At 51.4% G+C, this 15,334-nt stretch overlaps 1 protein-coding gene across 3 annotated transcripts in view; it reads left to right on the top strand.

The window, feature by feature from the left end:
• The window catches only part of SPICE1 (spindle and centriole associated protein 1), a 31,333-nt gene extending 21,748 nt beyond the window's left edge, over positions 1 to 9,585 (top strand). The window contains exons 13-17 of one of the 3 annotated variants that reach the window (XM_064142945.1): positions 1,718 to 2,103; positions 4,111 to 4,282; positions 6,225 to 6,327; positions 7,187 to 7,274; positions 9,310 to 9,585. In XM_064142945.1, coding sequence (XP_063999015.1) covers positions 1,718 to 2,103; positions 4,111 to 4,282; positions 6,225 to 6,327; positions 7,187 to 7,250 — 725 coding nt within the window. In that variant the 3' untranslated portion in view covers positions 7,251 to 7,274; positions 9,310 to 9,585. Of the gene's footprint in view, positions 1 to 1,717; positions 2,104 to 4,110; positions 4,283 to 6,224; positions 6,328 to 7,186; positions 7,275 to 8,557; positions 9,189 to 9,309 lie in introns of those variants that run through there. The other 2 variants (XM_064142946.1, XM_064142947.1) reach the window with 2 other exon arrangements.
• The last annotated feature ends 5,749 nt before the right edge of the window (positions 9,586 to 15,334 follow it).

Below are 15,334 nucleotides of genomic sequence, written 5' to 3'. Positions count from 1 at the left end.
AAGCCTCAGCCAGCCTGGCCTGAAATACCTCCAGCCATGGGGCCTCAACCACCTCCCTGGGCAACCCACTCCAGCCTCTCACCATTCTCATGCTGAAGAACTTCAAACGTCCAGTTTGAACCTACCCACCTCCAGCTTTGCTCCATTCCCCTAGTCCTGTTGCTCCCTGCCAGCCTAAAAAGTCCCTCCCCAGCTTTTTTGTAGGTCCCCTTCAGATGCTGGCAGGCCACAAGAAGGTCACCTGGAAGCCTCCTTTTCTACAGACTGCACAGCCCCAACTCTTTCTTTCAGGCCCAGACAGCATGAGTTTAGGAAGGGCAGGTCCTGTCTCACCAACCTGATCTCCTTTTATGATCAGGTTCCTGCCTGGTGAATGTGGGGCAGGCTGTGGAGGTAGTTTACCTGGACTTTAGCAAAGCCTTTGACGCTGTCTGCCACAACAAGCTCCTGGCACAGCTGGCAGCTTCTGGCTTGGACAGATTCACTCTGATATGGGTCAAAAACTGGCTGGAGGGCCTGGCCCAGAGAGTGGTCATGAATGGTGCCACATCCAGTTGGCAGCTGTCACCAGTGGTGTGCCCCAGGGACCAGTGCTGGGCCCAGTCCTGTTCAACATCTTTATTGATGATCTGGAGCAGGGGATTGAGTCCAGCATCAGTGAGTTTGCAGATGACACCAAGCTAGGAGCAGCTGTGGAGCTGTTGGAGGGTAGGAGAGCCCTGCAGAGGGACCTGGCCAGGCTGGATGGGTGGGCAGAGGCCAGTGGGATGAGATTGAACAAGGCCAAGTGCAGGGTTCTACACCTTGGCCACAACAACCCCAAGCAACACTAGAGGCTGGGGCCAGAGTGGCTGAGAGCAGGCAGGCAGAGAGGGCCCTGGGGGTGCTGGTAGAGAGGAGCTGAAGATGAGGCAGCAGTGCCCAGGTGGGCAGCAGAGCCAGTGGCATCCTGGCCTGCATCAGGGGCAGTGTGGGCAGCAGGACAAGGGAGATTCTTCTGCCTCTGTGCTCAGCACTGCTCAGGCCACACCTTGAGTGCTGTGTCCAGTTCTGGGCTCCTCCATTGCAGAGAGATGTTGAGGTGCTGGAAGGTGTCCAGAGAAGGGCAGCAAGGCTGAGGAGGGGCCTGGAGCACAGCCCTGTGAGGAGAGGCTGAGGGAGCTGGGGGTGTGCAGCCTGCAGCAGAGGAGGCTCCGGGCAGAGCTCACTGCTGGCTACAACTGCCTGCAGGGAGGCTGTAGCCAGGTGGGGTTGGGCTCTGCTGCCAGGCACCCAGCAATAGAACAAGGGGACACAGCCTCAAGCTGCACCAGGGCAGGTCTAGGCTGGATGTGAGGAGGAAGTTCCTGGCAGAGAGAGAAATTGGCATTGGAATGGGCTGCCCAGGGAGGTGGTGGAGTCTCTGTCCCTGGAGGTGTTGAAGCCAAGCCTGGATGGGGCACTTAGTTGCCTAGCGGAAGAGACCAGCCTCACCTGGCTGCAGCCTCCTCTCAGGTACTTGTAGCCAGCAATGAGCTCTGCCCTGAGCCTCCTCTTCTGCAGGCTGCACTTCCCCAGCTCCCTCAGCCTCTCCTCATAGGGTTTGCGTTCCAGATGTTACAGTTTGAGTTCATGCGTGGTTATGCCTAGCCTGATGTGCTAAAGCCGTAGTTAGTTGTCGCTAAAGAGGATCACATCTCTTTCCTGACTGTTCTTTTACTTTTTGTCATGTTTACAGCCATTTCTCAGGCTCCTGAAAATGCTGAAAGAGAGCCATGCAAGGAAAGGAGCTCATCTTCCTCCCTGGGAACACAGAGCACAACTGAGGAAAAGACGCTCATATCTCAAAGGCAAACAATTCCTCCTGCCAATAAAGACTTGGAGAGTTCACACGAGAAAATCAGTCTGTCCTGCGCAGGTGACACTAGGAAAAACAGCAGAGCTGAAGAGCTATTTCATACCAGTGATCTGCTGAGACAGATAGATGACCTTACACAGCAGAACTCTGCAATTAAAGCTCAGCTGAGCAAATTCAAAAGCTTCTCTGAGGACACAAGTGACTGCCTGCATCAGCCAGACCCAATACACAATGCAGATCCTAGTCCAGACTCTTCACAAGGGCAGGTGAGAAATTTAAGAAAGGGAGCCTGGTGTCCCCTTTTTACTCATCTGCATTCCTATAGCTTGCTGGTGCTCAAAGACTGTTTCTCCTCTGTTGTCAGTTGATTTAAGGAAAGGAGTAGCCAAACAAGCACTGTGTAATTAATTTGCTTGGAGACCTGTGATTGCTGTGATTGTTACCATTCCCTGAGGAGCTCAGCAGTAGTTTTGCGTGTTGGGCACATGTTGTACACGACTGCTGAGAAGTGTGCAGCATGCTTGTAAGCCTAGCAGATCAAGGGAGGGTCTCCTCCGGCTCTACTCTGACCTGCTGGGACTTCATCTTGAATACTGCCTTCAGTTTTGGCCTGCCCAGTTTCAGAGGCACAGGGATCTGCTGGAGAGGGTCCAGCAGAGGGCTAGGAGGATGATGAGGGGACTGGAGGGCATAGCTGATGAGGAGAGGCTGAGGGCCCTGGGGCTGCGTAGCCTGGAGAAGAGAAGACTGAGAGGGGATTTGATCAATGTTTATCAGTATCTGAGGGCTGCCAGGAGGGGGGGACAGGCTCTGCTCACTGCTCCCTGGCACAGGACAAGCAGCAATGGGTGTAAGCTGCAGCACAGGAGGTGCTGCCTCAACACAAGGGGGAACTTCTTCGCTGGAAGGTTCCCAGAGCACTGGCACAGGCTGCCCAGAGAGGCTGTGGGGTCTCCTTCTGTGGAGCCTTTCCAGGCCTGTCTGGATGTGTTCCTCTGTGCTCTGTGTTAGATAGGATTGTCCTGCTCTGGCAGGGGGTTGGACCGGATGCTCTCCTTGGGTCTCTTCCAACCCCTAACATCCTGTGAGCTGTGATAAGATTATTGCTGACAAAAGAGATGTGACTGCAGCAGGATTGAGTTTACCTCATGTAGCTTGGATAGTATTTGCAGTGGAAGCACTGCACCAACCCACAGATTCTTGTCAAGCACGTAAAATGCATATGGAAATCCATACAATACCTCTTCTGCTACTGTGACTGAAACCCCCTCAAGATTAAAGTTAGCACAGATGTATCCCTTGCAAGTACTTGATTAATAGTGTATGTACCGGTTGGGTCTGTCATATCAGTCCTGCTGTGCAGTGAAAATTCTACAGTCTTTGGGAAGGAGAAAACTTGAAGGCTTCACTTAGAAAAGCTTTAATTTGCAACTACTCAGTGGCACCCCAGTGAGAGAACACCACAGAGCTGCTCAATCCCTGCCTTTGCTGCTGTTCTTTGCTTTTGTTCCATCACAGTGGCTGAATTACTGTTCAGTTAAGGCTCCTTAAGATTTTTTACCTCTCCTCATGTAAATGTTGGCAGAGATTGTCGATGCTTTTCCCCGTTCTGCTGTGTCATATTTAGTTATTTTGTTGAATGAGACGATGGAAACTGCTTCAGGTGTTTTTGTGGAAGTGGTTACTGAAGAGGCATGCGATGAGCTCAAAGTGGATGAAAATCTGGTTTTAAGATGTGTTCTAGGATATTGTGGAGGCTCCAACCCTGTAAATGTTCAAAGATAGGTTGGGTGAGATCTTGAGCAACCTAGTCTAGAGTAGGAGGTGTACCTGCTCGTGGCAGGGTGGGTGGAACTAGATTATTTTTAAGGTCCTTTCCAACCCAAACCATTCTGTGCTATTTCTGTTCTAGAAATGTGCTTTGACTTCCCCACACTCTGACCCCTGTGTCTCTCTCTGACTCTTATGTAGGATTAATTGCTGGATGATTAGGAGTGAGTTTGTTTGTTTGTTTTCCTTAAATGATACAGGGAAGAGCTGGGTTTTCCTATTTGTAGGAAAAGCAGTTTAAAATACTGTTGTGTTTGGTCAGTTAAGGACCTAGATACAGGACAAGGGAAAGGCTGAAAGCAGATTTTTCACAGGAGGTGTTGTATAATGAAGTTTACTTCCAGTTTGAAAATGAACTGCATAGGATTTCTTAAAATATATTGCATGCTCTCCTTGGAAGGTACAAAGTGTAAGTTTTTAATTGGAATGAATTATCTAAGTAGACTCATCTCATGGTGTCGAGGAGCTTGGAAGAGAGAATAGCAGAGCTGAGCCGTCAGAGTGTGGAAGCACGTGAGAAACTGCTGCACCTTATAGACCAGCAGAAGCTAGCTGCTGTTGATACAGTCCCTCCACTGGTGTCTCCTCTTCTGTCTCCATCCCTAAATTACACTGGTAAGTACCCAGCTTCAGGAGAATCTGGCCAGGCTGGATGGGTGGGCAGAGGCCAATGGGATGAGATTGAACAAGGCCAAGGGCAGGGTTCTACACTTTGGCCACAACAACCCCAAGCAGTGCTACAGGCTGGGGACAGAGTGGCTGAGAGCAGCCAGGCAGAGAGGGCCCTGGGGGTGCTGGTAGAGAGGAATTGAAGCTGAGGCAGCAGTGTGCCAAGGTGGGCAGCAGAGCCAATAGCATCCTGGACTGGAGCAGCCAGCAACAGAACAAGGGGACACAGCCTCAAGCTGTGCCAGGGGAGGTCTAGGCTGGATGTTAGGAGGAAATTGTTGGCAGAGAGAGTGATTGGCATTGGAATGGGCTGCCCAGGGAGGTGGTGGAGTCTCTGTCCCTGGAGGTGTTGAGGCCAAGCCTGGCTGGGGCACTTAGTGCCATGATCTGGTTGGTTGGGTAGGGCTGGGTGCTAGGTTGGGCTGGCTGAGCTTGGAGCTCTCTTCCAACCTGGTTGATTTTTATGATTCTGTGAGCCAGCCCAGGATGCCATTGGCTCTGCTGCCCACCTGGGCACACTGCTGCCTCATCTTCAGCTACTCTCTACCAGCACCTTCAGGTCCCTTTCTTCCTGGCTGCTCTCAGCCACTCTGTCCCCAGCCTGTAGCACTGCTTGGGATTGTTGTGGCCAAAGTGTAGGACCCTGCATGTTCATGCTGCATATTCTGTGCAGTTGTGAAGAATTATGAATTGTCCACAAGTTCCCCTCGTAACTAATCATAGAATCATCCAGGTTGGAAGAGACCTCCAAGATCATCCAGTCCAACCCATCCCCAAGCCCTATCCAGTCAACTAGACCATGGCACTAAGTGCCTCATCCAGTCTTTTCTTGAACACCTCCAGGGACGGTGCCTCCACCACCTCCTTGGGCAGCCCATTCCAATGGCAATCTCTCTCTCTGTGAAGAACTTCCTCCTAACATCCAGCCTATACTTCCTCCGGCACAACTTGAGACTGTGTCCCCTTGTTCTGTTGCTGGTTGCCTGGCAGCAGAGCCCAACCCCACCTGGCTACAATGTCCCTTCAGGTAGTTGTAGACAGCAATGAGGTCACCTCTGAGCCTCCTCTTCTGCTCAGAAAATGGAAAAACAAAATGACTGTTGTGCAAGAGTCTCATCAGAATCAAGTTATCCTGGCTGCATCAAATAGTGTGCTGCCAGCAGATCCAGAGAGGTGATTTTGCCACTTTACTCTGTCTGGTGAGACCTCACCTGGGGTATTGAGTCCTGGTCTGGAGCCTTCAAGATAGGAAGGACATGGACCTGATGGAGCAGGTCCAGAGGAGGACCACAAAAATGGTCAGGGGATTGCTGCTACAAAGCTGAGGGAGCTGGGGTTGTTCAGCCTGGAGAAGAGGAGGCTCCAACGAGACGTAATAGCAGCCTTCCAGTACCTGAAGGAGGCCTACAAGAAGGATGGAGAGGGACTGTTTGCAAAGGCTTCTGGTTACAGGACAAGGAGCTTCAAACTAGGGAAGAGCAGATTTAGATCAGATGTTAGGAACAGGCTCTTTACTATGAGGGTGGTGGAATACTGCAACCGGTTGCCCAGACAGGTGGTTGGGGTCCCAGCCCTGGAAATACTCAAGGTGAGGTTTGACAGGGCTCTGGGCAGCCTGATCTAGTTGAAAATGCTCCTGCTGACTGCAGCAGGGATTGGACTAGATGACCTCTGGAGATCTCTTCCAACCCAGACCATGGGCTGCCCAGGGAGGTGGTGGAGGCACTGTCCCTTGAGGCCTTCAAGAAAGGACTGGATGAGGCACTTGGTGCCATGGTCTAGTTGACAGGATAGGGCTGGGTGCTAGGTTGGACTGGATGATCTTGGAGGTCTCTTCCAACCTGCTTGATTCTATGATTGTATGATTGAGTGATTGTTTATTGCCTAGAACATGCAAGGAGAGCAGTTGAAGTGTCTGTTCCTGTGGCAGTTGCTATGGGCAGCTCCAAAGAAGACAGTGTTTTCCCTGCCAGTATGACCAGTGTAAGAAGGTAAAAAGTTAAGCCTCTCCTATTTCATTTCTGCAATGTCTCAATTACCTCTGCAGCAGGATATAAATACAGTGGGGGCAGTGCCATGTTTTTATTTGGCTTTGTGGACTTTCCCTGACTTCATAATGCACAACTCTGTGGAAATGGCACAGAGGTCCAGTAGCTTTTCCACAGCTTCCATTATTGGTATTTAAATTACCTGCATTGTGACATAAGACATGGGACATGGGTTGTTGAAGACTACCAGTGAGGAGTGCTGTACTCCACACTGGTCAGGCCACACCTTGAGTGCTGTGTCCAGTTCTGAGCCCCTCGATTCCAGAGAGATGCTGAGATGCTGGAAGGTGTCCAGAGAAGGGCAGCAAGGCTGGGGAGGGGCCTGGAGCAGAGCCCTGTGAGGAGAGGCTGAGAGAGCTGGGGGTGTGCAGCCTGCAGCAGAGGAGGCTCAGGGCAGAGCTCATTGCTGTCTGCAGCTCCCTGCAGGGAGGCTGTAGCCAGGTGGGGTTGGGCTCTGCTGCCAGGCACCCAGCAACAGAACAGGGGGACACAGCCTCAAGCTGCACCAGGGGAGGTCTAGGCTGGGTGTGAGGAGGAAGTTGTTGGCAGAGAGAGTGATTGGCATTGGAATGGGCTGCCCAGGGAGGTGGTGGAGTGGCTGTGCCTGGAGGTGTTGAAGCCAAGCCTGGCTGGGGCACTTAGTGCCATGGTCTGGTTGCTTGGGCAGGGCTGGGTGCTAGGTTGGGCTGGCTGAACTTGGAGGTCTCTTCCAACCTGGTTGATTCTAATTCAGAATCTGAGACATGATTCTAATAGACACTTCTACTTTTCACTTTTTCAATCTCTTTTTAACTATCCTTAGGTCTGTAGGAGACTCTAGCAAACCTTGTTCACCTCAAAGTGCCACAACAGAAAGTAGGCAGTGAACTTCTGTCAGCCAAAGACTAAAGGTAAGACTGAAAAATTGTGAGACAAAGTCTGATTGCAGTGACACATAAGGAAAAATCAAGACAAATAAGGACAGAGTGTTTTGTCCTATGTTCAGTCTTCTGGGGCTAATAGTAATCAATTCTTGGAAGTTTGGATTCTGGACAGTTGGTAAGGGGAGGCCTAAGTACTAGTCGCTGGAGAGCAGCCAGGAAGAAAGGGACCTGGAGGTGCTGGTAGAGAGGAGCTGAAGATGAGCCAGCAGTAGTGTGCCCAGGTGGGCAGCAGAGCCAATGGCATCCTGGGCTGGCTCAGGAGCAGTGTGGGCAGCAGGACAAGGGAGGTTCTGGTGCCCCTGTGCTCAGCACTGCTCAGGCCACACCTTGAGTGCTGTGTCCAGTTCTGGGCTTCTCCATTCAGGAGAGATGTTTGAGGTGCTGGAAGGTGTCCAGAGGAGGACAACAAGGCTGGGGAGGGGCCTGGAGCACAGCCCTGTGAGGAGAGGCTGAGGGAGCTGGGGGTGTGCAGCCTGCAGAAGAGTCTGGGTGATTTCATAAGTGTGGGAGGGCAGGTCACAGGCTCACAGGATGTCAGGGGTTGGAAGGGACCCAAGGAGAGCATCCAGTCCAACCCCCTGCCAGAGCAGGACAATCCTATCTAACACAGAGCACACAGGAACACATCCAGACAGGCCTGGAAAGGCTCCAGAGAAGCAGACCCCACAGCCTCTCTGGGCAGCCTGTGCCAGTGCTCTGGGACCCTTCCAGCAAAGAAGTTCCCCCTTGTGTTGAGGCAGCACCTCCTGTGCTGCAGCTTACACCCATTGCTGCTTGTCCTATGCCAGGGAGCAGTGAGCAGAGCCTGTCCCCCCCTCCTGGCATCCCTCAGATACTGATAAACATTGATCAAATCCCCTCTCAGTCTTCTCTTCTCCAGACTAAGCAGCCCCAGGTCCCTCAGCCTCTCCTCATCAGCCATGCCCTCCAGTCCCCTCATCATCCTCCTAGTCCTCTGCTGGACCCTCTCCAGCAGATCCCTGTGCCTCTGAAACTGAGAAGCCCAAAACTGAAGGCAGTACTCCAGATGAGGTCTCAGCAGGGCAGAGTAACACCCAAACCATCACAAGGGGAAATCTGGAATACCTAAGGTAGACATGAGTTACATTAGGTGTATAAAGTGAGTGGTATGGCTCCCTCCAGCAGAGAATTTGAACTGACATGTAGCAGTCCTACACATGCCAACACTAGCTGTAAGTCTGTGGGAAGTTTGTGGTGTGTGAATTTCAGCTGCTTGCTTTCTTGTGCAGGTGGAAGAACAAAAAGAAGAAGGCTGGTTTGCATTGTCAGTGCACGTTATGTAACGACAGCTACGCTCAGGTCTCATTTCTTAACACCAAGGCTTTTATGCAGCGCAGTCAGACCAGAGTAGTCCCCCTCTGCAGTTGTACAGTGCAGCCTGTGCACTGCATCTGCAGCACTGGTGTCAAAAGCCCCATAGGCCTGTCGTACCTGTGCCATGCAGGGCACTGTAAAAAGTCCGGGAAAGGAGTTTCTGAATTGGCTGTGCTGCTGTTCACATTCCACCTTTTTACCAGATCAGTCTTTCACAAGATTATAAGGGTCAGGCTGCTGTGGCAAGACAAACAAGCACCTGATAGCTGTGTTAGGTACACTGAAGCCCGGAGGGTCTGGATGCTGCAGTCCGAGGCGAGCCTTTGACGCTGACAGCGGAGTCTCCACGGGCATGTGCTCTCCGATACAGTGGAGAACTGGCATGAGTGCACCTGGTGGCCTCATAGCTACATCTTTATCTTGTCTCTCTCTTGACTTTTGAAAGTAACCTTTGTTTTATTATGAACTGTGAGCAATAAAATCCAGAACTGAGACAAGGCCGATGGAGCCAGGCCTTCGTTGCAGTAAACCCAGGCAGAAACCTTTTATCATGCAGATGTTTGAGTGGCAGAAAAATCTGCAAATGAGGCAAGAAGATACTTGCCAGTCTCAAATCCTTCTCCCTCCCCCCCCACCTCCCTGCTTTCTCTTTCCCTCTCCCTGACAGATCCAGGATTCAGAGGCTGACCCATTCAGATAGCCAGTGGCACATCTGCACTGTTTTTCCAGCATTCCCTCCTTAGGGGAGTGAAGATGCCTTCATAGTCCTGTGTTTTGTGAAGTCGCAGTTAAAAGTTCCTGGAAGAAGACTCCCCATCTCATGCAGAGGCAGGAGCACCAAGGTTGGTATGGGTTGCACAGCCACAGCACCCACACGTTAATGCTGCTGCTCTGACTTCTCCCAAGCTAAAGGATTGATACAAATACATTATTTGGTTTGAAATACAGGGTTGAAATTTTTGGAATCATCATCATTTCTGTGATGATTTGGGTGCTACCCACCCCCCCACTTAAGAAAATCCCCCAGACTAGACTCAACCAAGCTGGAAATTAAAGACTGAAGCTTTCTATGTACAGCTTAGCACAGTACCCAAGCAGGTATTGACAATCTGTGCAGCTAGAGACAGACACAGACAAGTGAAAAAGTGATACAGAAACACAGCAGCCCTCCCAGAAACCAGAGTCCCCAGCAGGGGCTCCCAACCACCCTGCCACCTCCTTCCCACCCCTCTGCCTCATCCCAGACTTTGCCTTACCCTCAGGGTAAGTTTGGAGAATTGGCCAGGGGGATTAGGAAGCAGAAGGGTTAGTTACACAGCAGGTTAGAGAGAGAGAGAGAGAGAAAGAAGGGAGGTAGACAAAGCCAAAGAGCAACTCTTATCTATGTTTGTGTTCTTATCCATCTCAGCAAACCTATGAGTGCAGCAGCCATCACCATTGCTTCCTTTTCACAGCCTATAATTCCTCTCACTAAAACATCCCATCTAGGCTCAAACTAGCACAGTTTCCTTAACTTGGAAGCTGCTGTGTCAAAAACTAAAGTGAGTCACCTGTATCTGTATTCCAGTCTAACATCACTCAGTGGGATACTGCCTGTTTCCTTCATGTTGGCAGTGAAATCCAAGCCTCCTTGAGATGAGTAAACTCAGGCTGAGGAGATTGTGCTTCAGTTAGGACTAATGAGGTACCTATTGCTCTACAAGACAGTGCCTGTAGAAACACAGCACGTATCTTGTGGCCATCTGAATCAGTAGGAGCAGGCTCCAGCCTGGCTGCCAGAAGTCAAAGAACCTCACCATCAGAGTGGCATGTTGATGTTAGTTACTTCTTTCTTTCAGCACAGCAAAGTAGCTCAGGTGCCGCCTTGCACTGATGTGGCTCATCTGATGCCAGAGTTCACTTTTAACACAGGTGAAATGCTGTGTGCATCTCAGAAGGCAAGAGCATGTTACTGGGTGTCCCACTCACAACCTTTGACTAGGGGTAGGCAACTGTCAAGGTCCAGAGAACAGAGACGAGCAGTATCTCTGCCCAGAGGAGCAAGATCTGTTCTTACAGCTTTCTGTGTTGTGTAATTAAGGTGAAAGCAGGACCAGAGAGCACCACAAAACTATTTATTAAAGCATAAAGATGAACAAAACAGAGGGAGAGAGAGAAGGGGAGAGAGAACAAAAGAAAGAGAAGGAGCAGGGAAGGAGAAGAGCAGGGATTATATCACCATCAGCTGCAGATAGGGGGCAGAGAGAGACTTGTGCGTGGGCCAGGGATGCTCTCTGTGGAGCTGGCCAGGACTTCTGGTGGAGGTGCACACCTGGGGGCCCACCCTTTGGCAGGCATTGCTCAGGTCTTTTTATACAGTTGTTTAGAGGGTGTCCAGGTGCAGCTCCCCAGGGAATCTTCCTGTGCATCCCTGTATTCCCAGGGGTCCTGCAGCAGCACCAGGAATTAGTCACACAGCAGGTTAGGGAGAGAAGGGAGGCAGCCAGAGCCAGAGCGAAACTCTGTTATCTGTGTTTGTGTTCCTGTTTTTATCCATCTCAGCAAGCCTATGAGTGCAGCAGCCATCACCACTGCTTCCTTTTCACAGCCTAGCATCTAATTCCTCTCACTAAAACACCCCAGCTAGGCTCAGACTAGCACAAGTACTGACCTGCAACAAAGCCTGGATCAACAGACTTGGGAATTTTGGGATCTTATGTGCATACAGGAAAAATGCAGCAGCTTATTCTGAAACAAGAAGCATAAAGGTACTGCTGTCATCTAGCCATGGCACTTTATCACTGCAGGGGGTTTTGCTGCCAGTGACTTTCTGATTTTGTAAGATAATATGTGTTTCCTTCCTTTTTCCTTCCCCCCCACCTAGGCCTTTCATGTTCCTCCTTTTTTTGTCTTAAATGTCAGCAGAAGGACATCTGGCCACAAACCAGGGTAAACACAATAGCAAAAAGCAGATAAAAGAGCAGAGCTGCAGCCACCTTTTATCCTCTTTCATCATGTGTACCCCATGAAAATTGGTTTCTCTTGGAAAATGTTTCCTTGGGAAAGCACGGAAAGGTTTCCTATCTTTGTCTTTATTGTGAAATCCTAAACAAAAACCTTCATTGGAAATAGTCTTTTTTAACTTCTGAAATGGGAAAAGTCTAAGGGTTTTCCTTGGGGTTTGGATTGTTTCCTCTTTCATTACTCTGCTGCTACATGAAGGACATGGTGCTATGTGCTGCCTTGTTTGGGTTTTAGGTTGGTTTTGAAATACCTGGGAGTGCTGGTAGATAGTAGCTGAAGATGAGGCAGCAGTGTGCCCAGGTGGGCAGCAGAGCCAATGGCATCCTGGGCTGGCTCAGGAGCAGTGTGGGCAGCAGGACAAGGGGGGTTCTTCTGCCCCTGTGCTCAGCACTGCTCAGGCCACACCTTGAGTGCTGTGTCCAGTTCTGGGCTCCTCCATTCAAGAGAGATGTTGAGGTGCTGGAAGGTGTCCAGAGAAGGGCAACAAAGCTGGTGAGGGGCCTGGAACCCCCAGGTGAGGGAGCTGGGAGTGTGCAGCCTGCAGCAGAGGAGGCTCAGGGCAGAGCTCATTGCTGTCTGCAGCTACCTGAAGGGAGGCTGTAGCCTGGGCTCTGCTGCCAGGCAAGCAGCAACAGAGTAAGAGGACACAGCCTCAAGCTGTGCCAGGGCAGGTCTAAGCTGGGTGTTAGGAGGAAGTTGTTGTCAGAGAGAGTGGTTGGCATTGGAATGGGCTGCTCAGGGAGGTGGTGGAGTTGCTGTGCCTGGAGGTGTTGAAGCCAAGCCTGTCTGGGGCACTTAGTGCCATGGTCTGGTTGCTTGGCCAGGGCTGGGTGCTAGGTTGGGCTGGGTGACCTTTGAGGTCTCTTCCAACCTGGTTGATTCTATGATATTACATCCTCACTCCACAGATGTTCTCTTCTGCAGGATTTTCTCCCCCCCCCCCCCCAACACCCCTCAGCTGTGTGATCTGTAGCTGCTCTGTGAACAGTGAAACTAATTCAGCCCTGATTGTCTCTTTGTTGCTGCCATATTTTTGAGCTACCCCTCGCCACTATAATAGATGCATCCCCATGTAGAATCATAGAATCAGTCAGGGTTGGAAGGGACCACAAGGATCATTTAGTTCCAACCCCCCTGCCACAGGCAGGGACACCCTACCCTAGAGCAGGCTGGCCAGAGCCTCATCCAGCCTGGCCTATCCTAATACTATCCTACGTAATATCCTACTGTGATATCCTGATGCCCTTCATGGCCCCAAGCAGTGAAGGGAAAGAAGAATGATTACTCCTTTGTCTTCTCAGTGAGAGCATTAAGCATCTTATTTATCAATCGTCTTTTGCATGTAGAAACAGCTCAATTCCCTTGTCTGTAGCTCAAGAGGAGATAGAAAGTTTGCTGCCCTTGCAGATCACAGAAAACTTGATTCCTTTGAAAACTTGGCTTGAAAATTTCCAGTTTCATCTTCCCTTCAAAAAAATGTATGTAGGATTTAGGAGAGATTGATACAGCAGCAGAAAGCTGAAAGTGGCAGCAGGTGGCTGGAAGGCTGCAGGCAGCAGGAGAAAGCAAGAATGTCTGGTCAAAAGCCACAGCAAGGGCAGGTCTACGCAAAGCCCACACTGCTGGGTGGTTTAGCTGCAGCTGTTTTAGTCTTCAGATAGCTGCTGCCATCTGAAAGGGACATTGCTTGTCCACCTCGAACTCTGTGTGTCCTCTCACAGATCTGGAGGACAATAGAGATCCTTCCATCTTTTCTGATGCTTTCTTCCTATGTTTCATGTGTTACCAGACCTCTGTTCTGCTTCCAGTTTGCTATCTCAGGGTCAAGATAAGCACCTGTGTGCCCCTTCCATTGGCTGGTCAGCAACATAGGTTTAGTCTGCCAGGTGTGCTGGTTTGCTGCCTGTTTCTTTCACCTCTCCCAGGTCTTGCTGCTTTGGCTTTGTTCCTTTTGCTGGAGCACAGCTTCGATACACTGGGCAGCTTATGGCAATCTACTCTGGGGCCTGGCATGAAAGCAGAGAGACCTGGGCTTGTGTTAAAGGAAGTCTCTTGACTTTCAGACAAGTTTACCACCTTAAAGTCGACATCAGACAGGAAAGAAAAAAAACTACTGACAAATTGAGAGTAGAGTTGTGAAGGGAGATAGTTGTCAGTGAGGGTGTTTATCCAAAGAGTGAGTGCCCCCAGAAATTCCTTGTAGACAGTCTGTGAGAGGTCTTAGGGCAAAAGTCCTCCCCCTCCATCCCACATGGTTTCCCTCGGGGAGCTGTTCCCCTCAGGGGCACTCTGGGGGCACTGTGCAGGAGGTGGCAGCCAGAAGGCAGAGCTGCCTGGGCCTCGTTGCTGTGCTGGCCAAAGCAGGTCACTTGTGCAGCTGTGCCACTTGCTGCTCAGGGCTGTGCTTGGGCAGAGAGGCAGCTGTGCCAGCAGCCTGTGCTGCAGTGCAGTTGGTGCTGGTGCAGTGGAGCCTTTGCTGCTTGGGTCTGGGCTGATGGCAGTGGAGCCCCAGAGCCAGCAGTGCCAGGGCAGCTCAGCAGGGGCTGGGCTAGGGGCCGAGGCTGTGCTGCCTGCAGAGGCTTTTGTGTGCCTGTGTCGGGGTGGATTTAACATCCTTTTACTGCTGGGATGTGCTCCTGCTGCTGCCTTTCTGCTGCCCGGCTGGGAGGGACTGGGCTGGGCTTGGAGGGACTGGGAGGGGTCCAGAGGGACTGGAAGGTGGCTGGGAGGGATTGGGAGGAAACTGGGAGGTCATTGGGATGGAGTAGGAAGGGATGCGTGAGGGACTAGGAGTGAATGTGAGTGACTGGGAGGGATGGGGAGGAGAATGGGTAGGGTTGAAGGTGGTTGGGAGTAAATGGGAGAGGACTGCAAGGGATGGGGGAGGGGAATGGGATGGAGGAGGAAAGGACAGGAATGGGAGTGAAGGCAATTGGGAGGGACTGGGATGGGAATGGGATGAGACAGGGCCAGACTGGGAGGCATTGGGATGGATTCAGTGGAAGTGGGAGAGACTGGGATTGAGAGGAGACTGAGAAGCCATTGGGATGGACTGGGAAGGGCCTGTGAGGGGATTTGGAGGGACTGATGGGAACTGGGAGGGACTGGGAAAGGACTTGGAGAGGCTGAGAGAGACTGAGCCAGACTGGGAGGGGTTTGGGAGGGAGTGGGAAGCATGTAGAGGAACTGAGAGAGACTGGGAGGGACTGGGATGGAAGGCATCAGAGATACACTGGAGGGATTAGAAGGAATGGAGAAGGATTGGGAGGTAGTGGGAGGGGACTGGTAAGGGACTGGGAGTGGATTTAGAGGGACTGGGGGGGAGTGTTAGGGGATTGGGAGTTACTGGAGGGGACTGGAAGGAGACTGGGATATACTGGGAGATAGTGGAATGGACAGGGAGGGATTGGGAGGAGCTGGGCGGGACTGGAAGGGGACTGGGAAGGACTGAGAAAGATGGGTGGGCTAGGAGGGCCCTGGAATGGGAGGGACTGGGAAGGCATCTGGAATGGATTGAGAGGAATTGGAAGAGACTGAGAGGAGATTTGGTGTGAGAGGGGATTGGGAAAGGCTCTGGGGGATTACAAGAGACTGGGATGGACTGGAAAGGGATCTGGGAAGGAGTCAGCAGAAGTGGGGTGGGAATGGGAAGGGGACTGAGGTGGCAGAGAGGGAAATGGGACTGGAAG

Source organism: Pogoniulus pusillus, chromosome 5 (assembly GCF_015220805.1).
Source record: "Pogoniulus pusillus isolate bPogPus1 chromosome 5, bPogPus1.pri, whole genome shotgun sequence".
NCBI classification, from domain to species: Eukaryota; Metazoa; Chordata; class Aves; order Piciformes; family Lybiidae; genus Pogoniulus; species Pogoniulus pusillus.
Note: the sequence above shows the minus strand (reverse complement) of the source record. Positions and strands in the feature narration are given on the sequence as shown.